The 25,506-nt window shown below is 43.6% G+C and overlaps 1 protein-coding gene across 1 annotated transcript in view; it reads right to left on the bottom strand.

The window, feature by feature from the left end:
• Nucleotides 1-25,226, bottom strand: part of KIF26B (kinesin family member 26B) — a 508,250-nt gene extending 483,024 nt beyond the window's left edge. The window contains exons 1-2 of the mRNA XM_068986463.1: nt 25,164-25,226; nt 23,952-24,353 (exon numbers count right to left, since the gene is read on the bottom strand). Coding sequence (XP_068842564.1) covers nt 23,952-24,353; nt 25,164-25,226 — 465 coding nt within the window. The remainder of the gene's footprint in view (nt 1-23,951; nt 24,354-25,163) is intronic.
• Nucleotides 25,227-25,506: the final 280 nt, after the last annotated feature.

Here is a 25,506-nt window from a genome sequence, read left to right on the forward strand (position 1 = left end):
TAACTCCACCCTTGGCCCATTGATTCTCAACCAACTCCACCCATCTTGTGGTCCCTGCGAGGGACCCAAGGGCAACATTTGTCTTAACCATCTTTCTATCCTCAGCACGGAGTCCAGGACCATATACCTATATGTGTGCATGTATGCTTAGTCACTCAGTTGTGTTTGACTCTCTGTGGCCCCACGGACTATAGCCTGCCTGGCTCCTCTGTCCAAGGGATGTTCCAGGCAAGAATACCAGAGCAGGTTACCATTTCCTACTCCAGGGAATCTTCCCAACCCAGGTACTGAACCCATGTCTCTTCCATCTCCTCCACTGGCAGGCAGATTCTTTACCACTAGCGCCACCTGAGAAGCCCCATATACCTACATGGTAAAGGCCAAAGAAATGTTGGCAGGCAGATGAACAGATAGATAGACACAGAGATGGATGATGAGAGAATGAAAACCAAATGTTCATTTTGTAGAATCAGTCTGGGAAAAGGAGGTCACCCTTTAGATACGTAAGTTTTACTTTTCTCTTCTATAAGATGGTAGTTTGGATACTAACGTTTAATGAGTGCTTACCTACTATGTGCCAGATAAAACATGCCTACAAAGCAATTTTTTAGATGTTAATCTTATTTTTTAATTTTTAACTGCATTTTTATTGAAGTGCAGTTGCCATGTAATAGTATATTTTACAGGCATACAATACAGTGATATACAATTTTTAAGGGTTATACTCCATTTATAGTTATTATAAAATATTGGCTATATATGGCTATACAATATATCCTTGTATTGGTAGTTTGTTTTGTAGCTAATAATTTGTACCTCTTAATCTACTATTCCTATTCCTTTCCCCTCTGGTAATCTCTAGTTTGTTCTCTTAATCTGTGAGTGTGTTCTTTTTTGATATACTCACTAATTTGTTGTATTTCTTAGATTCCACATATAGGTGATATTATACAGTATTTGTCTTTCTCTGGCTGACTTATTACACTTAGCATCAATCCAGTTCAGTTCAGTCGCTCAGTCGTGTCCAACTCTTTGCGATGCTCTCCAAATCCATCCATGTTGCTGCAAATGGCAAAATTTTATTCTATTTTATGGCTGAGTTGTATTCCATTGTGTGGAATGAAATTGAAGATCTTAAACATCTTTATCCATTTATTTGCTGATGGACACTGAGGTTGCTTCCTTACCTTGGCTATTGTAAATAATGCTACAATGAACACTGGTATGCGTGTATCTTTTCAAATTAGTGATTTTGGTTTTTTTGGATATACTAGGAGTGGAAATGCTGAGTCACACAGCAGTTCTATTTCTAGTTTTTTTGAGAAACCTCCATACTTTTTTCCACAGTAACTGCACCAATTTATATTCCCACCAACAGTGTAGGAGGGTTCCTTTTTCTCCACATCCTCCCCAACATCTGTTATTTATGTTCTTTTTGATAATAGCCATTTTGACATATGAGGTGATATCTCATTGTGGTTTTGACTTGCATTTCCCTGATGAGTAGTGATGATTAGCATCTTTTCCATTTGCCTGTTGGACATTTGAGTATCCTCTTTGGAAAAACATCTATTCAGTTCTCTATGAAGCAATTATTACTACCACCATTATATAAGTGAGGAAACTGAGGCAGAGAGCAATGTCCTTCAAGTTCAAGAGCTGATAAACGACAGAGCAAAGGCTTAAGCCAGATGCTCTGGCCCCAGGCTTTTAATTACAAAAGTAAAGCAACACTGCATAACCTCTAAGGTTCCTTCTATGCTCTCATTCTATGATTATAAAATGCTAATGAATAAAAAGGATATTCTGAAGTCTCCAGGAGGAAAGGTGATGTACAGTGTTAAAAATAATGGCATTCATTTACACTGACATATTATGTTGACTTTTGCCCAATGTGAGAATTATAAAGAGGGTTTGGAAAGCCCAGGATCCTACTAAAAAGATACTAATGGGTGCTCTTAAATGGAGTGATGAACACAAACTCCATTTCTTTCCAGAATTATCAGGACCTCATTATTGTCTATGGGGGGGGAAACCACCCTGCTTCCTTGTTACGCTGCAGTGAATGACTGGAAACCAGCCTCTCACCTACTGCATTCCTCCTCTCACCTCAAACTGAAGCGATTCCAAGCCTTTAAAGGGAGGGAGTCCTTTATACTTCCGGACCCCACTCCATCCTGGGTGTGATCATATGTCACCATCTCACCAAGTAGCGGAGGCAGAGCAGCACCAACAGTATCAACTATCAGATAAAGGGAGAGATTAAATTGGAGGAGCCCGTGTCTGGGGAAGTAGCCTCAAGCTGCCCTCTCAGTTTAGTTCCTGATGGTGCTAACAAGTTTCCTCCCTGATTACCTGGGACATCATTTTCAGCATCCAGTGAGCGTTCTCGTCCTCTCTTATTCTGCCAGATGAGAAGTGAACGGAACAACATTAAACTAAGCGAAAACAAGGACTTATCCACTAACAAGAAATTCAAGATCCCCCAAGCTAGCCAGCCCATATAAATCCTAGACCAAGATCCACTTGGATGAAGGAGCTGTTCACACTCTGATCCCTGGGAAGATCAGAGTGGATCTCACTCTTCTAAGAACAGGAGGCCCTGACAGTGGGACAGTATCCTGACTCTTCCCAGGAGTAACCCAGGCATCACCTCCCACCCTCTACACACTGCCAACATCCCCCTCCTCTCTCACCTTGCCTTATCCTCACTGAGGTTTTCATCACACAGCAGTGGAAAGGAGATTTTTTTTTATTCCAAAGGCCAGACATTTTTGGAGAATTCATGTAGTGGAGAAAACAATCACTGTCTGCACGGTAAAATTAATAAGATTTGATTACTGTGCCCTCAGGGTTCAGAGTCAAGGAGAGCCACATGGGCAAAACAACTGCGTAAATAAATCCTATTAGAAACTGATGGAGAGGCAGGAGCGTGAGGTTCTTCGGGTGACCCTGGGCAAACCTCCTGAACCTTACCATCATCTTGTCACACTCTTCCTGACCAACAAAGATGGGTATTACGGAGATTCGCTAATAACCATGAGTACTCTATTTAAAAAAGTAAATTAGCACAAACTGCCCCCACAAAAATGCCCACAACCAGCAACTTCCTCCCCCAAGTGGATGCCTCTCACAGGAAGCCGAGAGCTGATTAGGCACGTTAAAACAGTGCCTTTGTATTACATTTACCACCCTGGCTGCAAAAAAAAAAAAAAATGCTCGTGAAGCCATCATTAGCAGCCTCACAGCTGTCAACCCTTCCTGCACTCCCAGCTCTTGAGACAGTTAGCCATCCTTCTGTGCTGAATGCCCTTTTAATTGCACACCCCACTTTATTAGCTGCCTTGACCTCCAATAAAAAGCTTCGGCCTAACAAGGTCTGAAAACCTGAGACAGGACGTCTACCGTGTCATCAACGTGTAGGCTTCCTGGAGGGCTCCTGCCAAGTGTGTACACACACAGGCACATGCACCGCCTGTTAGAAAGACTTCTTCCTAGAAACTTCACAACTAATTACATGTGCGAACTTAGGAAGAAAGAGCAAGAGGAAAAATAAAGGATAAGGTATCTGAGAACAGAATCAAGGGAGACACACGTAGGGTTTGCTGGGCTGCAGGATACACATGAGTGCCCCCCAAGGGGCTTCCCTGGTGGCTCACTGGTAAAGAATCAGCCTGCCAAAATGCAGGAGACCCAGGTTCGATCCCTGGGTTGGGAAAATCCCCTGGAGGAATGCATGGCAACCCACTCCAGTATTCTTGCCTGGAGGATCCCATGGACAGAGGAGCCTGGCGGGCTACAGTCCATAGGGTTGCAAAGAGTCAGACACAACTAAGCAACTACACAGCAACAACAACTGGGCACCAGGGAACTGAGCTGGAGAACTAGGGCAACAAGGGGTATGCCTGCTGCTCCCCTGTCCTGCGCCTGCTCCTGCTGTGTCTGCCCCCTATTCCTAACGTGCTTTGGTCTGGGCAAGACCAAATGAAGGCCTGCTTTTAATATCTGTCCTCCCTGAGCTGTGTTTAGACTATAACAAAAATATAAATTATTGTAGTTGAAAGAAGAATTAGGAAAACATTTCCCAGGAAGTGGACAGTTTAAACAGGCAACCTAGGCTAGTGCTAAAGATGAAAAATGAAATTGTTAATAACTAAGTGGGCCTTGTTCACTCAGCATCTGCTACCTGCCATCTCCTTTGCAGACCACAGCATCCAAACAACAGGATTATGAGACCCAAGTCATGGGAGTGGGCTGTGTAAATACTGGTCTAAGTAATTATGACCTTGTCTAGAGATTTGAAGGAGCAGAAAAGAGAAGAATAAAGCAAAGGGGGAAAAAGATTTTCAAAAACATTAAGATGTAGATTTTTTTAAGAATAATGAATGAAATGATTGGAATTCTGGTGCTATCTAGTGAGATTCCTCACAAATCATTCCTAAAACCTAGTAAGTACGGCAGATTTCCTAATGGAAGACAACTATAAGCAATCCTTATATCTAAGGCAATCCTTTTTCTCAAAATTCCTTATCAAATTGCTCTCATAAAATCAAATGTCCCTTTGTTTGCCAAGTTGATTTCCACTCACAAATACAGAAGACAGTAAACAGCTTCATTAAGAAACAGCTATATGGCTTCCTGTTTAAGATGGTGGATTAGAAGGAGTGCACTCATCTCCTCTTGAGAGAGCACCAAATTGCAACTAGCTGTTGAAAACCATTGACAGGAGGACACTGGAACCCACCAAGAAAAGATACCCCGTGTCCAAAGACACAGAAAAGCCTCAGCGAGACCGTAGGAGGGGTGCAATCATGATAAAATCAAATCCCATACCCACCAGGTGGGTGACCCACAGACTGGAAAACAATAATACCAAAGACGTTCTTGTGCTGTTGTGAAGGTTCTGAACCCCATGTCAGGCTTCCCAGCCTGGGGATCTGACAAAGGGACTGGGAATTCCCAGGGAATCTGGCCTTAAGGGCCAGTAGGATTTGATCATAGGCTTTCTAGAGGGCTGAGGGAAACAGAGACTCCAGTCTGGGAGGGCACAAACAAAACTTTGCACACACCAAGACCCAGAGGAGAGAAGCACTGACCCCACAGGAGACTTGAACCAAAACTACCTGCTTGTGTTGGAGGGCCTCCTGTGGAGGCGTGGGTCAGCAGGGGCTCACCAGGGACAGGGGCACTGGAAGGTCCCCCTTGGCATAAACCCTCTTGAGTTAGCCATTAGAACTCACCATTAACCCTACTATAGACCCCAGGGCTGGGTCATCTCAGGCCAAACAACTACCAGGGAGGGAGTACAACCCCACCTATCAGCAGCAAATTGCATTAAAGCTTTACTGAGTAAGGCTCTGCCCATCAAAGCAAGACCCAGTTTTTGCCATGCCAGTCCCTCCCATCAAGCAGCTTACACAAGCCTCTTAGCCTCATCCATCAGAGGGCAGGTAGAAGAGGCAAGAAGCAGCACAGCCTCACAGTGGCTAAAACAAAAACCATATTACAGAAGGTTAATCATGATGAAAAAGCAGAAAGTTATCTCCCAGATGAAGGGACAAGATAAAATCCCAGGAAAACAATTAAATGAAGTGGAGATAGGCAACCTTCCAGAAAAAGAATTCAGAATAATGATAGTGAAGATGATCCAGGATCTCAGGAAAAGAATGGAGGCAAAGATTGAGAATATGCAAGAAATGTTTACCAAAGACCTACAAGAATTAAAAAACAAACAGAGACAAATAATACACTAGAAGGAATCCATAGCAGAATAACTCAGGCAGAAACACAGATAAATGACCTGGAGGACAGAATGGTGGAAATCACTGCCACGGAACAGAATATAGAAAAAAGAATGAAAACAAATGAAGACTAAGAGACCTCTGGGATAACATTAAACACACCAACACTCTCATTATAAGGGTCCCAAAAGGAAAAGAGAGAGAGAATGGCCCTGAGAAAATATTTGAAGAGATAATAGCTGAAAACTTCCCTAATGTGGGAAAGGAAATAGTCAACCAAGTCCAGGAAGCACAGAGAGTCCCAAGAAGTATAAGCCCAAGGAGGAACACACTGAGACACATAGTAATCAAACTGACAAAAATTAAAGACGGGTAAAATAGAAAAAGCAACAAGGGACAAATGACAAATAACATACAAGCGAATGTCCATCAGGCTATCAGCTGATTTCTCAACAGAAACTCTACAAGCCAGAAGGGAATGGCATGATATATTCAAAGTGATGAAAGGGAAGAAACTACAACCAAGGATACTTTACCCAGCATGACTCTCCTTCAGATTTGCTGGAGAAATCAAAAGCTTTCCAGACAAGCAAAAGTTAAGAGAATTCAGCACCACCAAACCAGTTTTACAACAAATGCTAAAGGAACTTCTCTAGGCGGGAAACACAAGAGAGGGAAAAGACCTACAGAAAATAAACCCAAAACAATTCAGAAAATGGTAGTAGGGTCATACACATCAATAATTATCTTAAATGTAAATGGATTAAATGCACCAACCAAAAGACACAGACTGACTGGGTGCATGAAAACCTGTGCATGTATGCACTTCTACTTGCCACATGACTCTGCTTGATCCCCTGCTCTCCCACAAATTGCATGTATTTTATATTGTTAAGTTAATCTCGTTCCCATTGTGGCTTGCAAGTATAATTACCTTTAATTTTTTGTTTGGCTATTGATTGTGAAAATTGATAAACATCTTTTACCACTGTGATTATGTAACTATTACTTACTTAATACCACTGTATCATGATTGATCAACTGAAAAATAATAGAATTCTATATCACCAAAACTAGAATCCAACAGGAAAACCTGTAATCACTTTTTAAAATTCAGATGCATATCAGAATTATCTTGAAATTTTTTGAAAAATACCAATGCTCAGGTATTGTTTTTTTTCTCCAGAGCTGCAGATATGTTTCTAATGACCAGTCATGTTTAAAAACAACTGGACTATATGATCTTTTACTTTTTTCTAGTTTGCTTCACTTTTCCTGTCACATTCAGTGCTCCCATTTATGTTCTCCAATTTCTCCATCTCTTCCTTTTTTTTTTTAAGGTTTTTTCTCAAGATTTTATCAAGCATAGTAGAAAAGCTTTTGTATACATATGCATATATGTATAATTTGGACTGTGAAGAAAGCTGAGTGCCAAAGAATTGATGCTTTTGAACTGTGGTGTTGGAGAAGACTCTTGAGAGTCCCTTGGACTGCAAGGAGATCCAGCCAGTCCATTCTAAAGGAGATCAGTCCTGGGTGTTCATTGGAAGGAATGATGCTAAAGCTGAAACTCCACTACTTTGGCCACCTGATGCGACGAGTTAACTCATTGGAAAAGACTCTGATGCTGGGAGGGATTGGGGGCAGGAGGAGAAGGGGACGACAGAGGATGAGATGGCTGGATGGCATCACCGACTCGATGGACATGGGTTTGGGTGAACTCCGCGAGTTGGTGATGGACAGGGAGGCCTAGCGTGCTGCGATTCATGGGGTCGCAAAGAGTCAGACACTACTGAGCGACTGAACTGAACTGATAATATATATATTTTAGAAAACATGAATTTTTGCCTAACTAAAAAATATTATGACATTTTGATTCCACTTGTTTGACTTAGTATGAATAGAATGCTAGATTTCTAATTAAGAAATAGATAGGCAATAAGCAACAGAGGTTTACTGTATAGCACTGGGAACCATAGTCAATATCTTATAATAATCTATGATGAAAATAATTAAATAATATATGTATATATAATATACATTATATATATATTATATAACTGAATCACCTTCCTGTGCACCTGAAACATTGTAAGTCAACTATACTTCAATAAAATATATATATTTAAAAAAAGAAACAGCTATATGACACAGGAAACACAAATCTGGTGCTCTGTAACAACTGACATGGGTGGGATGGGGTAGGAGATGGAAGGGATGTTCAAGAAGGAGAAAACATATGTATACCTATGTCTGATTCATGTTGATGTACGGCAGAAACCAACACAATATTGTGAAGTAATTATCCTCCCATTAAAAATGAAAATTTAAAAAAGAAATTTAAAAATTATATGCAAATAAACTTAGGGGGAAAAAAGAAATAGGAAGAATCCTGTCAGTCAATTTATTAATACAATCAAAATTCCAAAGGCAGAAATATCAGCCACGGTGATGCCAACAAGTATCTTCCTCTGAATGGGAAAAAGGGAGACACACCTTGGCTGACTAAGGGTGGGATTCCCATAGATGTGCCAACCCATGGAACAGCTTCAGGCTCCAGATTCAGCCAGTAATCCATCTAGGACTTTGTCAAGCACATCCCTCTAGAATCTGGGGACAAAGATTAGGCTCCATGAAGTCTTGGGGTTTCCCTCCAGCTTCAGAGACTCACAGGCCTGGAAGCAGTTGCTGCTGCTGCTAAGTCGCTTCAGTCGTGTCTGACTCTGTGCGACCCCATAGACGGCAGCCCACCAGGCTCCCCCGTCCCTGGGATTCTCCAGGCAAGAACACTGGAGTGGGTTGCCATTTCCTTCTCCAATGCGTGAAAGTGAAAAGTGAAGTCGTGTCCGACTCTTTGCAACCCCATGGACTGCAGCCCACCAGGCTCCTCCATCCATGGGATTTTCCAGGAAGTTAGAGACCACTAATTCCACCCCCTTGGTTTACAAAAGAGGAATAAAGCACAGCTTGCTGGGTGACTCGCCCAAGGCCACAGTGCTTATTACCATCAGAGGCCTAATTGCACCTCAACATCTGGGAGTGTAGACAGCCTCCAATGCCTACAGCCGCTCACCCTTTTATTTCTGTTTCTCTCACCCACTCTCTTGTCCTTCCTCCTTCTCCTTCTATCTAATTCCTCTCCCTTCTACCCTTCCCTCAGTTCCCATCACCACACTGCCTGGCTGGGCAGAAACAAGGGATGTTCACAGCTGTGGGTCCACAGGGAAGACATTTAAGGCCACCTCTTCAGCTGCTGTGCTCAGGACTGAGACATCCTTCTATGAAAAGACACACACCTGAACCAAGCAGGTGATTATTTTTCATTAAATAATGGCAGTTACTAGTCATTTGCCTGAATTCAACTACATATTTTCTGTAGAGGCTTCCCCGGTGGCTCAGATGATAAAGAATCTGCCTGCAATGCAGGAGACCTGGGTTCAATCCCTGGGTTGGGAAGATCTCCTGGAGAAGGGAATGGCTACCCATTCCAGTATTCTTGCCTGGAGAATTTCATGGACGGAAGAGCCTGACCGGCTACAGTCCATGGGGTCACACAGAGTTGGACAAAACTGAGCAAGGTATAACTCTTTGGTTAGATAGCTCAGTAGCTTTTGGTTGTTATTGCTGTTGGTGGTGGTGGTTTCTTATCAGTTAATTAGTAAGTCTCCTCCTTCTGCATGAAACCACCAGGTAGATGGAGGAGGGAGTAGAGGAATAGTGATTACAACTTTAAAGAAAGCAACCACTATAAATAAGATGATCGCGTTTCATGGGAAAGTGTAGCTGCTCATCACCGCTAATTAAAAGATGGAATAACTTCACAGGAAAACCTCAAGCCCTATAAATTCCTATGTTATCTTTGAAGAAATCCTGAGTTAGCAACTACAAATCCCAGACAGCACTCAGATTAGATAAAGAATTATTCAACGTTTACATTTTTCACCCCTGTGGTGGCAAAGTAGATTTAAAATGGTTATCTGCAATTCATGCTTTAAAAATAAAGATATTTTGTGTAAGGACTAAGAAAGCTTTTAAAAACATGCCGTGTGGAGAACTGAAACTTTTAACAAGAATTTTTTGCAGTCAACGACAACAGTGAGCTTAAACTCCATTAAGTAGAAAAGATGTACATAAGTAGTCCTTCGTCTGTTAGTCTATAATACTTAAAACACATTTAGATATAGTTCTGCTTATCAAAAGAACTTATTCTACCCCAGAGCCTTCTGAAATGTTCACCTATAGAGCAGCATAAGAACATCGATTCTCTCTACATAAGAGTTTACAACAACGTTCTCTACGCAGGGCAGCTACAGCGCTGAGAGCTGAGATTATGGGCAGGAAATCCTACTTGGCGGGGGAGGGTGTCTTTATTTCCAGACTTCTCTACAGGGTCTGGGCGGAATCCATGCGATAGGATCAGCAAAGTATAACTGCAAAGAAAACTGTCTGAGAAAGATAAAACTGGATTGGGAGGCAGATAAACCCAAATTCCTGGTGCCGCTCAGATTTGCACATCGCATGCGCAGTCACTGGGGGAAGTCTGGTCTCCCTCACTCAGCCGAGCGGAAATGCCAAGTTCGGTGTCTGCGGTGCTCCCTAGGGGGGCCTCCGAGAGGGGCAGCGCTTAAAGGGGAGGATTTCCATCTGTGACAAAGAATCTCAATCCATATTCATGGCATCTCAACTAAAAGAAGAAGCGATTTTCTTCAAACAAGCTCTGGTTCTGTGGAGACACCCTATAAATGAATAAGTAAGTATGAGATGCTTGATTCACTTGCAGTTGAAGAAATACAAAGGAGATGAGCTGAATAGTTCCATCTTCTCTGACAACTGCTTTCCCATTTTGGTGTCAGATCACTGGCAAAGGGAAAAAGAAAGAGAGAAGAAGAAAGGAAGGGAAGAGAAAGAGGAAAGGAAGTAATTTTCATAAAATTCAACTTCCTGTGGGGAGTCCTTGGAATAAAACAGAAAGTGATGATTGGATATCATCTCACAATGTCACTGTCTCCTCACAACAACCCTGATGGGGCCCCAACATTGCCCTCATTGTAAAGATGAGAATAAACAGGTTTGGAAATGCTAAGTGACTTGCCCTAGGTCACACACTCAGTGACAGCAGCCTAGTTTTGCACCCACGTTTGTTGACCCCAGCGCTTCATTTTTTTTAAGGTCGTAAGAGCCTCAGAAAATGCATCTCTCTTAACCTCTCAGTGTCCTCAACAACTCTGAGCTGCCTCAGACGTCCTCATCACTCCTGGATACACAATGACAATTGCCTGCCTTTCTCCAGAGTGCCAGAAACTTCTAACAAAAATCCCCAACCTCCTCCTGATTCCTGATTCAGTGGAAACCTCAGCCCTTACCTCCTCAGTCTCTCCAAGGTATCTGACCTTTCATCACTCTACCTTCTGAAGCTCAGCCCTCCCTCACTTTCCTTGCCACCACCTTCTCCTATTTTCTTCCCTCTTTTCTGTCCTCTCCTTGATTTGTCTCCCTGCCTCCTCAAGCTGCCTGTCCCTTCAACAGCAATGGATCCCACAACTCTATGCTTCACCGTCTGTCACCATACATATCCTCCTTGAAGAGTTCACCCCATCTGTGGACTCCACCACCATCCTCACCCTGACACTTCCCAGATCCATGGTTCTAGCCCTGAGTCCACTCTAGAGCCCCGCTGGACCCCCCTGGATCATTCCACCTTAAGCTCTAGAGAGCTGAAACCAATCTTAGTAACCACACCTATCCCTGAAAACCAGACCTACAATAACAAAACCCACTCTTTGCCTGTATTCCCCATCTCCATTAAAAGTACCACAACCCACACACTTGCCCTGCCAGAAATCTGAAAGAACTCCTCAACTCCCTCCTCTCCTCTCCTCCCCACCCATTTCTCAGCTGCCATTGCCATGGGTTTTCTTTGGACAAGATCTTGTCCGCTCTGGGTCCAGGCTTCCTCCTCATTCCCACTGCTCAGTTAAGTGTGCACCAGCTTTCACTCAGGCCACAGGGAGGGGCCTCTCCACTGAACTCCATGCACCACCTTTCCAATCCAGCTTCTCTCTCCCTAGCAGAGCAGTCTTTCTTAAATGAGTATCTGATCATTTCACTCCCTTCCTGAAAGCCCTTCAATGGCTGCCTATAGAATAACATTCAGATTCTTTGGCCACAAGGCCTTCATTCTCTCCCTGCCACCTTCCCAGCCTGTCACTCACCCCATGCACACACTGCGCAATGTCAGAAATGCACCACTGGGATTCCCCCAGGATACTGAGTGTGCCTTATGCTCACCATTCCCCTTTCCTGGAATGCTGATGCTTCACCACAATGCTCCTACTCACTCTGTCAAAGCCAGCTCAAGCCTCACCTCTCTGTTCACCCCCTCCAGCAGCCTCCATAGCCCATGGTCCAGCTTTTAATATGCTGCACCCTCTTTGGTTTTTTGTCCATCTCTAATACTAGGCTGGGAGTTACTCTCGGGCAGGAAATTTTAGTCTTTTTCATATCTTGGTTATAAGGTGGCATACTACTGTAGCTGGTACATGAGTGGGAATCAAAAGTGCTTATGGAATATGAATATGACAGGAAAAAACCATAAATAAAATATCAGCAAACTGAACCCAGCAACATATTCAAAAAATATGTTGTGACCAAGTGGGGTTTATTATGAGAATGCAAGGATGGTTCATTATCAGGAAAGCAATGATAATATTTCACAATATTAATAGATCTAGGGAGAAAAATCATATGATCATCTCCATAGATACTGAAGAGACATCTGACAAAATATAACACCTATTTCTGACTAAAAATACTAAATAAAATAGGAATTGATGGATACTTCCTTAACTGTTAAAAATATAGAGAGAGACCTCAGTCCAAAGGTCAACATCTTACTTAGTAGAAAAAGCTATACATATGCCAAGCATACATTACCATTTAACACTGTAGATGGGGAAACAATGGAAACAGTGTCAGACTTTATTTTGGGGGGCTCCCAAATCACTGCAGATGGTGACTGCAGCCATGAAATTAAAAGACGCTTACTCCTTGGAAGAAAAGTTATGACCAACCTAGATAGCATATTTAAAAGCAGAGACATTACTTTGTCAACAAAGGTCCATCTAGTCAAGGCTATGGTTTTTCCAGTGGTCATGTAGGGATGTGAGAGTTGGACTGTGAAGAAAGCTGAGCACTGACGAATTGATGCTTTTGAACTGTGGGGTTGGAGAAGACTCTTGAGAGTCCCTTGGACTGCAAGGAGATCCAGCCAGTCCATTCTGAAGATCAGCCCTGGGATTTCTTTGGAGGGAATGATGCTGAAGCTGAAACTCCAGTATTTTGGCCACCTCATGGGAAGAGTTGACTCATTGGAAAAGACTCTGATGCTGGGAGGGATTGGGGGCAGGAGGAGAGGGGACGACAGAGGATGATTTGGCTGGATGGCATCACGGACTCGATGGATGTGAGTCTGAGTGAACTCCGGGAGTTGGTGATGGACAGGGAGGCCTGGCGTGCTGCGATTCATGGGGTCGCAAAGAGTCGGACACGACTGAGCGACTGAACTGAACTGAACTGGAAGCATAAATCAATATAACAAACAAGAGAACTACTAGAAGAATAAAAATAGCAAAGGAGAAGAGTTATGATATCTGTATTCATGAAAGAAAATCCAAGAATACTAATTTAAAAACTAATGAACAGAGTAATAGAATCTAACAACAGGATATACAGTTAATATACTGCCCTTCTTATATATTAACATCAATTAGAAGAGATAATGGAAGTGAAAAGCTCATTTATAAAAGCAACAAAAGGTATTTTTAATACCTAAAAATAAATTTAACAAGAAACGGGCAAAGCCTCTATGACAAAGACATTTAAAATTACTGAAAAGTAGATGTGTTCAAACAGAAAGACATTCCATGTTCTCAGGAAGGAGTCAACATCAAAAAGATGCCAAAAACCCCCCAGGGTTAATATATAAACTTAACTTGGTCCTGATTTTTAAAAATTTTGTGGACTTAGGCAAGTTGATTCTAAAGTTCATATGGGAAAATAGTCAGGAAGGATAACCAGAAAGCTACTAGGAAGGAAAGGCATTATTTGGGAGAGAGAAAGCCAGTGTTACCAAATACTAAAACACGGCACACAGCATCTATAATTAAATAGTGTGGAATCAGTACATGAGAAGACAGATAAATGGGACAAAACAGAAGGGGCAGAAGTAGACCCAACTATTGAAAATCTGGTTTATGAACACAGATATTTCAAATAAAATGAGGGAAAGACATATATTTTATTTTATTTTAATAAGCAGTTTGGAGACAACTGGATAGACATTTAGAAAAGGGCAAAATTGATCTACACCTCTCAATATACACCAAAATAATCTCTCAATGGATCAGAGATATAAAAAGGAAACCCTATGAATATTCAAAGAAAATATAGGTGAATTCCTTGATAACCTGGAAAAGGTAGACAGACCACCTTTCTAACCATTATTCAAAATCCAGTTTTCTTAGATGGGTCCTAGAACATCCCAAAGGCAATAGTAAGCAGGAGGATGATTTATTATTTTGATAAATATTTCAAAAGCAATTTAGGAATAGAGATGTATTCTCTGTCCTTTTGTACCTACACAAATACAGTATTATTTCTGATTGGTACGTGTGAGCCTGAAAGATCAATGGGAGCCCATTCTAAACAGTGCTTCTGTGCCACAATAAGACCACACAGAAGATATTTTTTAATAAAGGAAAGATTCTTATGATTAGCCTGTGACTCAAGACAGTGATAAAAAGGAAATTAGCTTTGTATTCCTGAAAACAGACTGGGAACCCTCACAGACAGCTCTCTACCGGGACAAAGCAGAGTAGAGTCTGGCAATCCTGCTGTCTCAGCGCTTGAAGGTCCAGCTGAAGAATTCGAGCTCTCTGGTGGTCCCCAAGGGCCCCTCAGGCAGGGCTTTTGAGAAGGGCTGGCAAGAGTCTCAGCCACGTGAATGTAAGTAAAAGGAAGTTCCTTTGACCCTCTCCAGTACATTGAAGAAAATTACTCAGCTCAGGATCCTGACAACCTCACATATTTTCCCCCACCCCAAAAGTGACGTCACCAGGAAAAATAATCCCAACCTTCTCCCTCAAGCAAGGGTCTCCCACTCAGGCAGTTGTATCAACAGTGTATTAATATTAATGAGCTGTTTAGTAATATTAATATCCCCTCAATGGCTTTGGAGGGGAAACATTCTTGGATTTCACTGGTCCCTGTATCTTTACTCATGCTTCCTTTTGTGACCTAGACCACATCAATCACCTGGAATTCCAGGGTAAAGAAAAGAAATCAGATTCATCTTCATTTTGCTATGAGATTTTATGTATGTATATGTTTATGTATATTAGTACAGTGCCTAGCATATACTAGATGATAATTGCCAGCCATTTTTAGTCATCATTATTACTAAATGATAATATTAGTCATCATTATTACCATCACCATTGTTATCAGCTGATGAATGGTTCAGTTTGATCTGCGATATAATGCCAAAAAGCAACTATTTTATTGACTTAATCCTGCCAAATGCTGACAAATTACCAGCCTCAGCCATTTAAAAAATCACATTTCTAATGCAATAATCCTATCTGCAGTGAGTGTGGAAGAGATCACTACAGGCCAGGGATTTTTACAAAGTGAATTAAATCACTATAAAAACTGACCATGCTGGTTCACAATTAAAAGTCTGGTAGAATAAAATGCCATTATTCCATAGCTTACTAATAAGCCTTAAAGAAGATATTACTGCTCACACGTCTCTACTGGGAATGTTTTTATAATCCCTAAAATGTTTCAGAAAGGCTTTAATGACAAATGCTACAGGACTTTTTCACTACTCATATTATCTATTAGCTGATCCCTTATCTAAAACATTTCCAAAATGGAAGTTTCAAATGAAGCATAACCATGTGTTCTTAGAAGATTTCAGATAGAATTTTATCATAACTAGTAAGTATTTAAAATTCAACATCTATTTATAAACAGTCTTACATTGGCTTCTAGAGGATCTTTTAAATGGAGTTATTTTTTCATACCCCTGTTTTGGAACTGAAAAACTACAGAAAAAAAATACATGTTATGTGTGTATATACATATATATATATATATATTCCCAAGTCTAGACTTACTTTCGACCTGGCTATTTAGAGCCTTGTTTGGTGTTCTTAAAACCGCTGACGCATTCCTTTCTTTAATCTCTGTGATTCCTGGCCACTCTTCTCAGTATGTCTGGCTAATCCTCCTGATATTTCTGAGACATAAATGAACCCAGAATATATGACCAGAGAAAATTCAGCTAGGAATGTAGTTCTGCACTGTTTTTTACATAAAAGATTTTCTTGTATTGATATGGAAATGAGCAGATGTCTGATAACCTTCTGCCAACCTGGAATTTTTTGCTTACTCCAGGGAGTTCTTAGGGGCTGATGTTTCATAGGGTTTGCACTGTCCATTCAAAAATTCTGTCACAGACCTCAAAAGGATCTAGGAATGCCCCCAACTGGGAGATTTATTCTTTGGTACCTATTTCTGGCTTGGTACCTCAACTGTGAATAGAACAGGAAAGATGCTCTTGCCAGTGGATATGAAATGATTTTACATTTATACATGGGGATGCTACAATAGGTAAAAGGACTGATTTCACTTAAAATCCCAAGACTTTAAAAAAACAAATTTTATCTGACCACTTTCACTTACCTGCCCTAGAAAGAAACAAAAAAAACCCAGTAAGTTACTCCTTTTTAAAAAAAAAAAAAATGACTGAAGTGATACTGCTGCTGCTGCTAAGTCACTTCAGTTGAGTCCGACTCTGCACGACCCCATAGACGGCAGCCCACCAGGCTCCCCTGCCCCTGGGATTCTCCAGGCAAGAACACTGGAGTGGGTTGCCATTTCCTTCTCCAATGCATGAAAGTGAAAAGTGAAAGTGAAGTCGCTCAGTCGTGTCTGACTCTTAGCGACCCCATGGACTGCAGCCTACCAGTCCATGGGATTTTCCAGGAAAGAGTAATGGAGTGGGATGCCATTGCCTTCTCCATGAAGTGATACAAATCAATCCAAATGATTTACAGTCTGTACCAGGCAAAAAACTTAACTCACTCAGGTGTTGCTATTTGAAAGGCTGATGCAATACATCAAGAGGACTTGGTAACCCACTCCAGTATTCTTGCCTGGAGAATCCCATGGACTGTAGCTCTTCTGTCCATGGGGCTGCAAAGAGTTGGACACGGCTGAGTGACTAAGCACAGCACCTGCAGAGCATCATTAAGAGATGTCCTTTTCATTATAGGGGACTGGAATGCAAAAATAGGAAGTCAAGAAACACCAGGAGTAACAGGCAAATTTGGCCTTGGAATATGGAATGAAGCAGGGCAAAGGCTAATAGAGTTTGCCAAGAGAACGCACTGGTCATAGCAAACACCCTCTTCCAACAACACAAGAGAAGACTCTATACATGGACATCACCAGATGACCAACACCAAAATCAGATTGATTATATTCTTTGCAGCCAAAGATGGAGAAGCTCTATACAGTCAGCAAAAACAAGACCGGGACCTGACTGTGGCTCAGATCATGAACTCCTTATTGCCAAATTCAGACTTAAATTGAAGAAAGTAGGGAAAACCACTAGACCATTCAGGTATGACTGAAATCAAATCCCTTATGATTATACAGTGGAAGTGAGAAATAGATTTAAGGGCCTAGATCTGATAGATAGAGTGCCTGATGAACTATGGACTGAGGTTCGTGACATTGTACAGGAGACAGGGATCAAGACCATCCCCATGGGAAAGAAATGCAACAAAGCAAAATGGCTGTCTGGGGAGGCCTTACAAATAGCTGTGAAAAGAAGGGAAGCGAAAAGCAAAGGAGAAAAGGAAAGATATAAGCATCTGAATGCAGAGTTCCAAAGAATAGCAAGGAGAGATAAGAAAGCCTTCTTCAGGGATCAGTGCAAAAAAAAGAGGCAAACAACAGAATGGGAAAGACTAGAGATCTCTTCAAGAAAATTAGAGATACCAAGGGAACATTTCATCCAAAGATGGGCTCAATAAAGGACAGAAATGGTATGGACCTAACAGAAGCAGAAGATATTAAGAAGAGGTGGCAAGAATACACAGAAGAACTATACAAAAAAGATCTTCCTGACCCAGATAATCCCAATGGTGTGATCACTCACCTAGAGCCAGACATCCTGGAATGTGAAGTCAGGTGGGCCTTAGAAAGCATCACTACGAACAAAGCTAGTGGAGGTGATGGAATTCCAGTTGAGCTATTTCAAATCCTGAAAGATGATGCTGTGAAAGTGCTGCACTCAATATGCCAGCAAATTTGGAAAACTCAGCAGTGGCCACAGGACTAGAAAAGGTCAGTTTTCATTCCAATCCCAAAGAAAGGCAATGCCAGAGAATGCTCAAACTACCGCACAATTGCACTCATCTCACGGGCTAGTAAAGTCATGCTTAAAATTCTCCAAGCCAGGCTTCAGCAATAGGTGAACCGAGAACTTTCAGATGTTCAAGCTGGTTTTAGAAAAGGCAGAGGAACCAGAAATCAAATTGCCAACATCTGCTGGATCATCAAAATAGCAAGAGAGTTCCAGAAAAACATCTATTTCTGCTTTATTGATTATGCCAAAGCCTTTGACTGTGTGGATCACAATAAACTGTGGAAAATTCTGAAAGAGATGGGAATACCAGACCACCTGACGTGCCTCTTGAGAAACCTGTATGCAGGTCAGGAAGCAACAGTTAGAACTGGACATGCAACAACAGACTGGTTCCAAATAGGAAAAGGAGTACATCAAGGCTGTATATTGTCACCCCGCTTATTTAACTTCTATGCAGAGTACATCATGAGAAATCCTGGGCTAGAAGAAGCACAAGCTGGAATCAAGATTGCTAGGAGAAATATCAATAACCTCAGATATGCAGATGACACCACCCTTCTGGCAGAAAGTGAAGAGGAACTAAAAAGCCTCTTGATGAAAGTGAAAGAGAGTGAAAAAGTTGGCCTAAAGCTCAACATTTAGAAAATGAAGACCATGGCATCTGGTCCCATCACTTCATGGGAAATAGATGGGGAAACAGTGGAAACAGTGTCAGACTTTATTTTGGGGGGCTCCAAAATCACTGCACATGGTGATTGCAGCCATGAAATTAAAAGACACTTACTCCTTAGAAGGAAAGTTATGACCAACCTAGATAGCATATTCAAAAGCAAAGACATTACTTTGCCAACAAAGGTCCATCTAGTCAAGGCTATGGTTTTTCCAGTGGTCATGTAGGGATATGAGAGCTGGACTGTGAAGAAAGCTGAGCACCGACGAATTGATGCTCTTGAACTGTGGGATTGGAGAAGACTCTTGAGAGTCCCTTGGACTGCAAGGAGATCCAACCAGTCCATTCTGAAGATCAGCCCTGGGATTTCTTTGGAGGGAATGATGCTGAAGCTGAAACTCCAGTACTTTGGCCACCTCATGGGAAGAGTTGACTCATTGGAAAAGACTCTGATGCTGGGAGGGATTGGGGGCAGGAGGAGAAGGGGACGACAGAGGATGAGATGGCTGGATGGCATCACCAACTCGATGGACGTGAGTTTGAGTGAACTCCGGGAGTTGGTGATGGACAGGGAGGCCTGGCATGCTGCGATTCATGGGGTCGCAAAGAGTCAGACATGACTGAGCCACTGAACTGAACTGAAGCTCAAGGTTGCCCCTTCTACGTTCCCAGGTCTGTTCATTCCTAAATCTGCCTCTACTCTTTTGTCTCTTTGCAGAAACCACAAACTCAGTTCATGGAAAACCAAATTCACTAGCTTCTTTCTTCTGAAAAGAAGAACACGTCAAGAGTTTATTGAGGGAGGACCCTTTCATAACTGCCTTCAGGGTACGCTGCTTGATTGTGTTTTGTATTCTAATTTGTATTGCAAGTCCTTGAGGTCATGAATTTGATTTCCAGCTTCTTCAATGCTCTCCAAGTCCAGGATATACTCTTAGGTCATTCTTGTTAATATTTTAATACTGTTTAAAGCACCCCACTCCAGTCCTCTTTCCTGGAAAATCCCATGGACGGAGAAGCCTGGTAGGCTGCAGTCCATGGGGTCGCTAAGAGTCGGACACGACTGAGCGACTTCACTTTCACTTTTCACTTTCATGCATTGGAGAAGGAAATGGCAACCCACTCCAGTGTTCTTGCCTAGAGAATCCCAGGGACGGGGGAGCCCAGTGGGCTGCCATCTATGGGGTCGTGCAGAGTCGGACACAACTGAAGCGACTTAGCAGTAGCAGCAGCAGAGCTTCTAAAGAAAGAAGGAAGTCCAAATGCTGCTTCCAGACTTCCTGCTACTCTGTAAAAGCAAGACTCAGTGGCGTACAAGAAAGACCACAGGCTTCATATTCCATCAAATCTCAGTGCAGCGATGACTAAGCTGAGAAAGGTTGGGAAAGTTACTCAACTTCTTTGGAAATCAATTGGCTCATTTACAGCATCCAGATGATATTACTTGTGCCTACAGTTATTCCAGTGAGACACTATTTGTAAAGAGTATGCCACACAGCAGGTGCTCAATGAATTCTATTGTATTGCCTGCATGCTCAGTGTTTTGTGGACTCTTTGGGCTGTAACCTGCCAGGCTCCTCTATCTGCAGGATTTTTCTTCTGAGTTCCTTTCAAATCTGTCTCTCCTCCCATTTCCTGCCTCAGTTAACACTACCCACCCCACCCCAGTTACCTAAGCTAGAAACCTCCAAGTCCTGTTGTCTTCTGCCAAGAAACCTCATTCTCCAGTGGTCACATGACTAGTACTGAGTGTGCTCAGAACAGGGTGTCCACACTTCAGGCCACCAGAGCCAATGTCTAACTCCTGGGACCAGCCTGACACCCCTGCATGGGCTCACCGGCACTTCACCTCCCCTTCTTAACCAACTGTTCCAGAGACAAAACTGGAGGACTTCAACAGCGCTTGCTCTCTACCAATAGGCACAGTGTGACAATTTAGATGGCAGTATGAGATTTGGGAAATGTACTGACGGAGGCAGATATTGAAAGTGGATATTTTATAAGAAGAGCCCTAAATTCGGCAAAACATAAATCCCACAGAATCTTGTCTAATTGATAATCATAAACATTCCTGTCTTTCTTTGAAGAATGTAAGCACTTTGCAAACCTTATCGAAAATCATTTTTTGACATTCTAATCATTTGAAAGGTCACCTAGAGTCTGAATCATTTTTTTTCCTTTACACTAAGGAAAAATAGTAAAGTTAAAAATACAGAGGAAAACTGATTTACTCACTGTCACAAAATAAATCAGTGGTAGAGAAAGAACCAAAGCCAAATCTACTCTAAAATAATAAGGTTCCTGGATGTGCTATTCTGCCTTTGACTTTAAATGCTTACCTAGGAGACTTTTCATACCTCCTCATAGAATGTAGTACTCTATGTAAGAAAAGAGTCCCCACATACAGCTAAAAATCTTAAGTGAATTGCAAACATGATGTTTGCTAATTACCCCTCAAGAACATGCCTTTATCTTTCAGACCCTTACTCTTCAGGGCAAACTACATGTTGGAGTCACAATGACGTCTCTTGTTCTTATAAAAATTAACTCCTTCTGTGCCGGAGGGCAATGGAGGTCCAGAGTTCGCTCATAAATCTGGCTCTGGGAAGAAGAAAGGCCTTGTGTCAGAGTTACTTGGGCCTCCACCCATGGTGCTTGAGAGAACACAATATTTGTTTGGTTAAAATACTGCAAATTTCAAAGGTGTAATGGAAATATTACCTAGTCTGAGGGTACCAATATTTTAAAAAGGAAAAAAAAAACAACTAAAATGACTATTCCCAGAGATAGCCAGACGATTTGTATTTAAAATCCTGGCCCCAAACCTCTTTACTAACAGTGAGGTCATCTGAGTGACACTTGCTTCTGGCTGAGTCGTGTGCTCTCCTTTGCACTAAATGTCATATCTCACTGTGCCATATCACATCTAAAACTCCAGGCAAACTCATGTGTGCACTTAAAGTGACCCCATGTGACTCTCCCCAAGACTGATAGCGCTCTTCTTGATGCATCTGGATTACTGTAAGCTGGTGTAGAGCATTGAGGTTCCCCAGATCCAACGTTTCTTCTGTAGCCCTCACTGACAATGTCATCAGTTTCCCAGCATCAGTTTTATTTCATCATGTAAGTAAAACTGGCATATATATCAAGCTGCCTCTTATTGCACTGGGAATGATTTTTCCAGGCTGCTTCAACAAAACCAAAAATCTACTTTGTCACATGACTCCACAAAACGTGATGGATGCATTTAAATTTCAACATTTGTTTCTTCTTTTTATAGATTTCCTTTCCTCCCACCACTTTTATGAAAAGAGTATATTGTAATTTACCTTTGCACACAAGGAGCATGCAACAACACAAAGAAGCTACTGTAAAAACAGGTCTGCAAGAATGTTCTAGAATAAATTGGCAGACTGCAACTTACTAGGATTGCCAAAAATCAGATACTATATATCTTTAAGAATAAAAGTTATTAATAATTTACCAGCTGGTCTAGTCTGGTTATACCATCTTATAGCACCCCACACCCATCCTCTGTTGTACTCACCACAAACGGAAATAAATTATGAGTTGTGCATTTTGTGGCCAACATCTCTATCCTCTGTGAGAATACAAGCTCCATGTGGACAAGGACTGCAGGTACCTGTTATTTTACTGCTGTGCCTAACACAGTTCCTTGAATGCAGTAAAAAAAAAATCAAAGAATACTGATAAACGATCACAAGAGTAAATAAATCTGTTAGTGAAGAGCTGGTGTTAACTCAGAGGATAGGGCTTACACGAGTGAAATAAGCTTTTAGAGTGTCTGAGATTTATTCTTGGGGGTGTCCTGACAGATTTATTATCAAACTACAAAAATGGCATACTGACAACAATCTACAAGTTAATTATTCTAGAGACAAATTCGGGATTCATAAAACCAATTCTCTTGGTGGCAATTTTCCACATTTAAAATTTTACAACTTCTGTGGGTATTTGTTTAATTTAACCCTTGCATATGAAAACATCAATGTGTGTGTTTGCATAAGCAGAAATGGCCAGTAGATGCATTTATTCCTAAACTCCACGACTCAGAATCACAACACTTTACTTCAAAAGTCACAGAACTATAAATCAGAAAATACCACTGAACAGTGTCAGAATTCTCTACAGCAATTCACGCTGTTTTCTTGATATTTCTCTCTAACCCGCTGATAAAAACTCTTTGAAGTGAAAGAGTAAATATTTTCATTTGATAGTACTTAGGCCCAACAGTGCAAATAAAATTGCATTGTGTTACACTCTGGGGGCTCTGGACACACACAACGTTGGCAAGGTTGCCATGGAGGAGCCAACGTGCTCAGTGCTCGAGCAGACGGGTGAGCCGCGCTCAGAGAAGCTCCTCAACCCCTTAGTCTTCCTCTGACAGACACACAGAGGTTAGGGGGAATGCTGGCTTTCCAGTGTGTGTTTCTGTTTGGTAACCCTGGAAAGGAAGGACCACAAATAGGCAATGGGAAATGCCAATTCCTAAATATCAGCCTGCTTTTACCGCTCCCACCGACACTTTTGTAAAGGAGCATGGATGGGGGTGGGGAGAAAAATCTAATGAGTCGCTCCTGCGGAGGGCTGGGGAGCAGGGGGAGGGGAGTATTGGGGGGCGTAGTAAGGAGGCAGGCGGCTGGGCGCCGAATCCCCGCAGCTGGTGTCACAATGTCCCCGGCCTAACACGCGGCTAAGGTCTGTGGACACGCGGGAGACGAGGGTCTCGGGGAAAGGCAGCACTGCGCGGGTCCTTCCGGATAGCTGGGCGGGTGCTGGGGGCACAGAAAGGGCACTCTGGGAAGTGGAGGGAGGCAGGAAGGATAACACGGGCAACCCAGGTGGACAGCGAGGCCTGGAACTGCGCACGCACCACCCAAGCAATGCGCCGGAGGAAGGTCTGGCGGCGGAGACGCGCGAGATCGCCCCCCGAGGCCCGGAGCTGCCCGGGCGGAGCCAACGACCCGCCTGCAACTGAGCATCTCGTGGCGCTGCAGGTCCCCCTACCCCCACCCCCGGCCGCAGCGAGGCGCGCGCAGCTGTGGCCCGCCAGCCCCGTGCAGTCCCCGGCGGCGCTCACCTTGCCCGGGAAGGGCCCCGGGAGGAGCAGCTTCAGAGCCTGCCTCTTCAGCTCCACCAGGCGGGCGTTGCAATTCTCGCACCACACGCCGCGGTCTGATCCGGGGGAGGAGCCGCCGCCGCTGCCCGAGCCCGGGGAGCCCGTGCCGAAGCCTGGCGAGCCGCCAAGGGAGCCCGGCGAGCTGGTGCCAATGCCCGGGGAGGCGGGGCCCGGGGAGCCCGTGAAGGAGCTCGGGGACGAAGTACCTGAGCCCGGGGACGGGGTCCCCGACGAGCCGAGCGCCGAGCCCGCGCCCTCGGGGGTGGGCCGGCTCCCGGCGCGGGACTCTTCGTATGCTTTCCGGTACCAGCTCTCAGGGGAGAAGGGTGCCGCAGGCTTGGTGGGCGAACAGACTTCATTCACCTGCAGGGGAGACATGCGGGTGTCAGGGGCCGCCGGGCACCCGAGCCCCGGCCCAGGGCCACCCTCCCGCCTGCCCGTGGATCTGCGTGCCACCAAAGGCCCCGGCCCAGCGCCAATAGGGGCGCGTTGGGGACCTCTCCGGGCCCGGCGGCCAAATCTGCCTGCATCTGTCTAGTTAATTGTCTTTAAGTGAATCCTCGTCGCCCAGGTGTCCGCTGCGCCGGTTCCCGGGCGCCGGCGGATTCCTCCGATCTGGAGGTTCGGGACTCGCTCGCTCAGGGAATTTCAGTGGTTTCTGCAGAGGAACCCACCGATTCAACTCCCCGCGCTTTTGAACCCGGCACCCATCCCAGAAGGAGCCCACGCTTAAGATTCTGGAAGACTATGTCGGGGGGGGGGACTGATTTTTGGATTTGTATTAATTCGGGGTACAGCCCTCTGGATCCTGAAGGTAAATGAAAGGTTTTCCTGATTCCAGGGAATCCCTAAGAGCTGCGGAGATTTCGTGGGAAACCCTCCCATTCGACTTAACTCTGCTTGGAAGTCAGGAATGCTGCAAAAGTTAGGGATGCGGGGAAGAGGAGGAACGAGAGGGTCGCAAAAATTCCGAGGGCAAGGCGAGTGTGAGGGCGTCCTCACGGGCAGACCCGCCTCCGCGCGCGCACGCCTAGCTGGCCCGGCCGAGGTGCCGTTGCAGCCGGAGGAGAGCTCGGAGCCGCCCTGCCCCGGCCGCACGTTACCCAGAAAGAGAGACCCCGGTCGGAAAAGAGTCTGGTAACACGTCTCCGCATTAGACCCGTCACAACTTACCCCGTATTTCTTGCCCCTGGTGGAGACTGCAAGCCTCTCTTTATTCCCAGCTATCGAATTCATGGTGGCTTTTCCAGAGGAGAGTGTCTAAATGTTCCACCAACGCTACATCCAAAAGGTCTTCCAACCCAGAAGGATGCCCAGTGGTAGGGGGCTGTCTCTTGGTCCTCACGTCAAGGTTTCTTAATGGAGGGGTTGGGGGGATAAAAGCAGATGGACCCCAGAAGTAACAGCACTAATTTGCAGCAGGGTTGGAGTGCCTGGTTTATTCTTCTCTTCAAATAATGCTTTTCCTCCTCTTCTGCCTCCTCCAGTCACACGTTCTCTTTTCACGGTCACATCC

The sequence above is a fragment of the Capricornis sumatraensis genome, chromosome 14 (assembly GCF_032405125.1).
Source record: "Capricornis sumatraensis isolate serow.1 chromosome 14, serow.2, whole genome shotgun sequence".
NCBI classification, from domain to species: domain Eukaryota; kingdom Metazoa; phylum Chordata; class Mammalia; order Artiodactyla; family Bovidae; genus Capricornis; species Capricornis sumatraensis.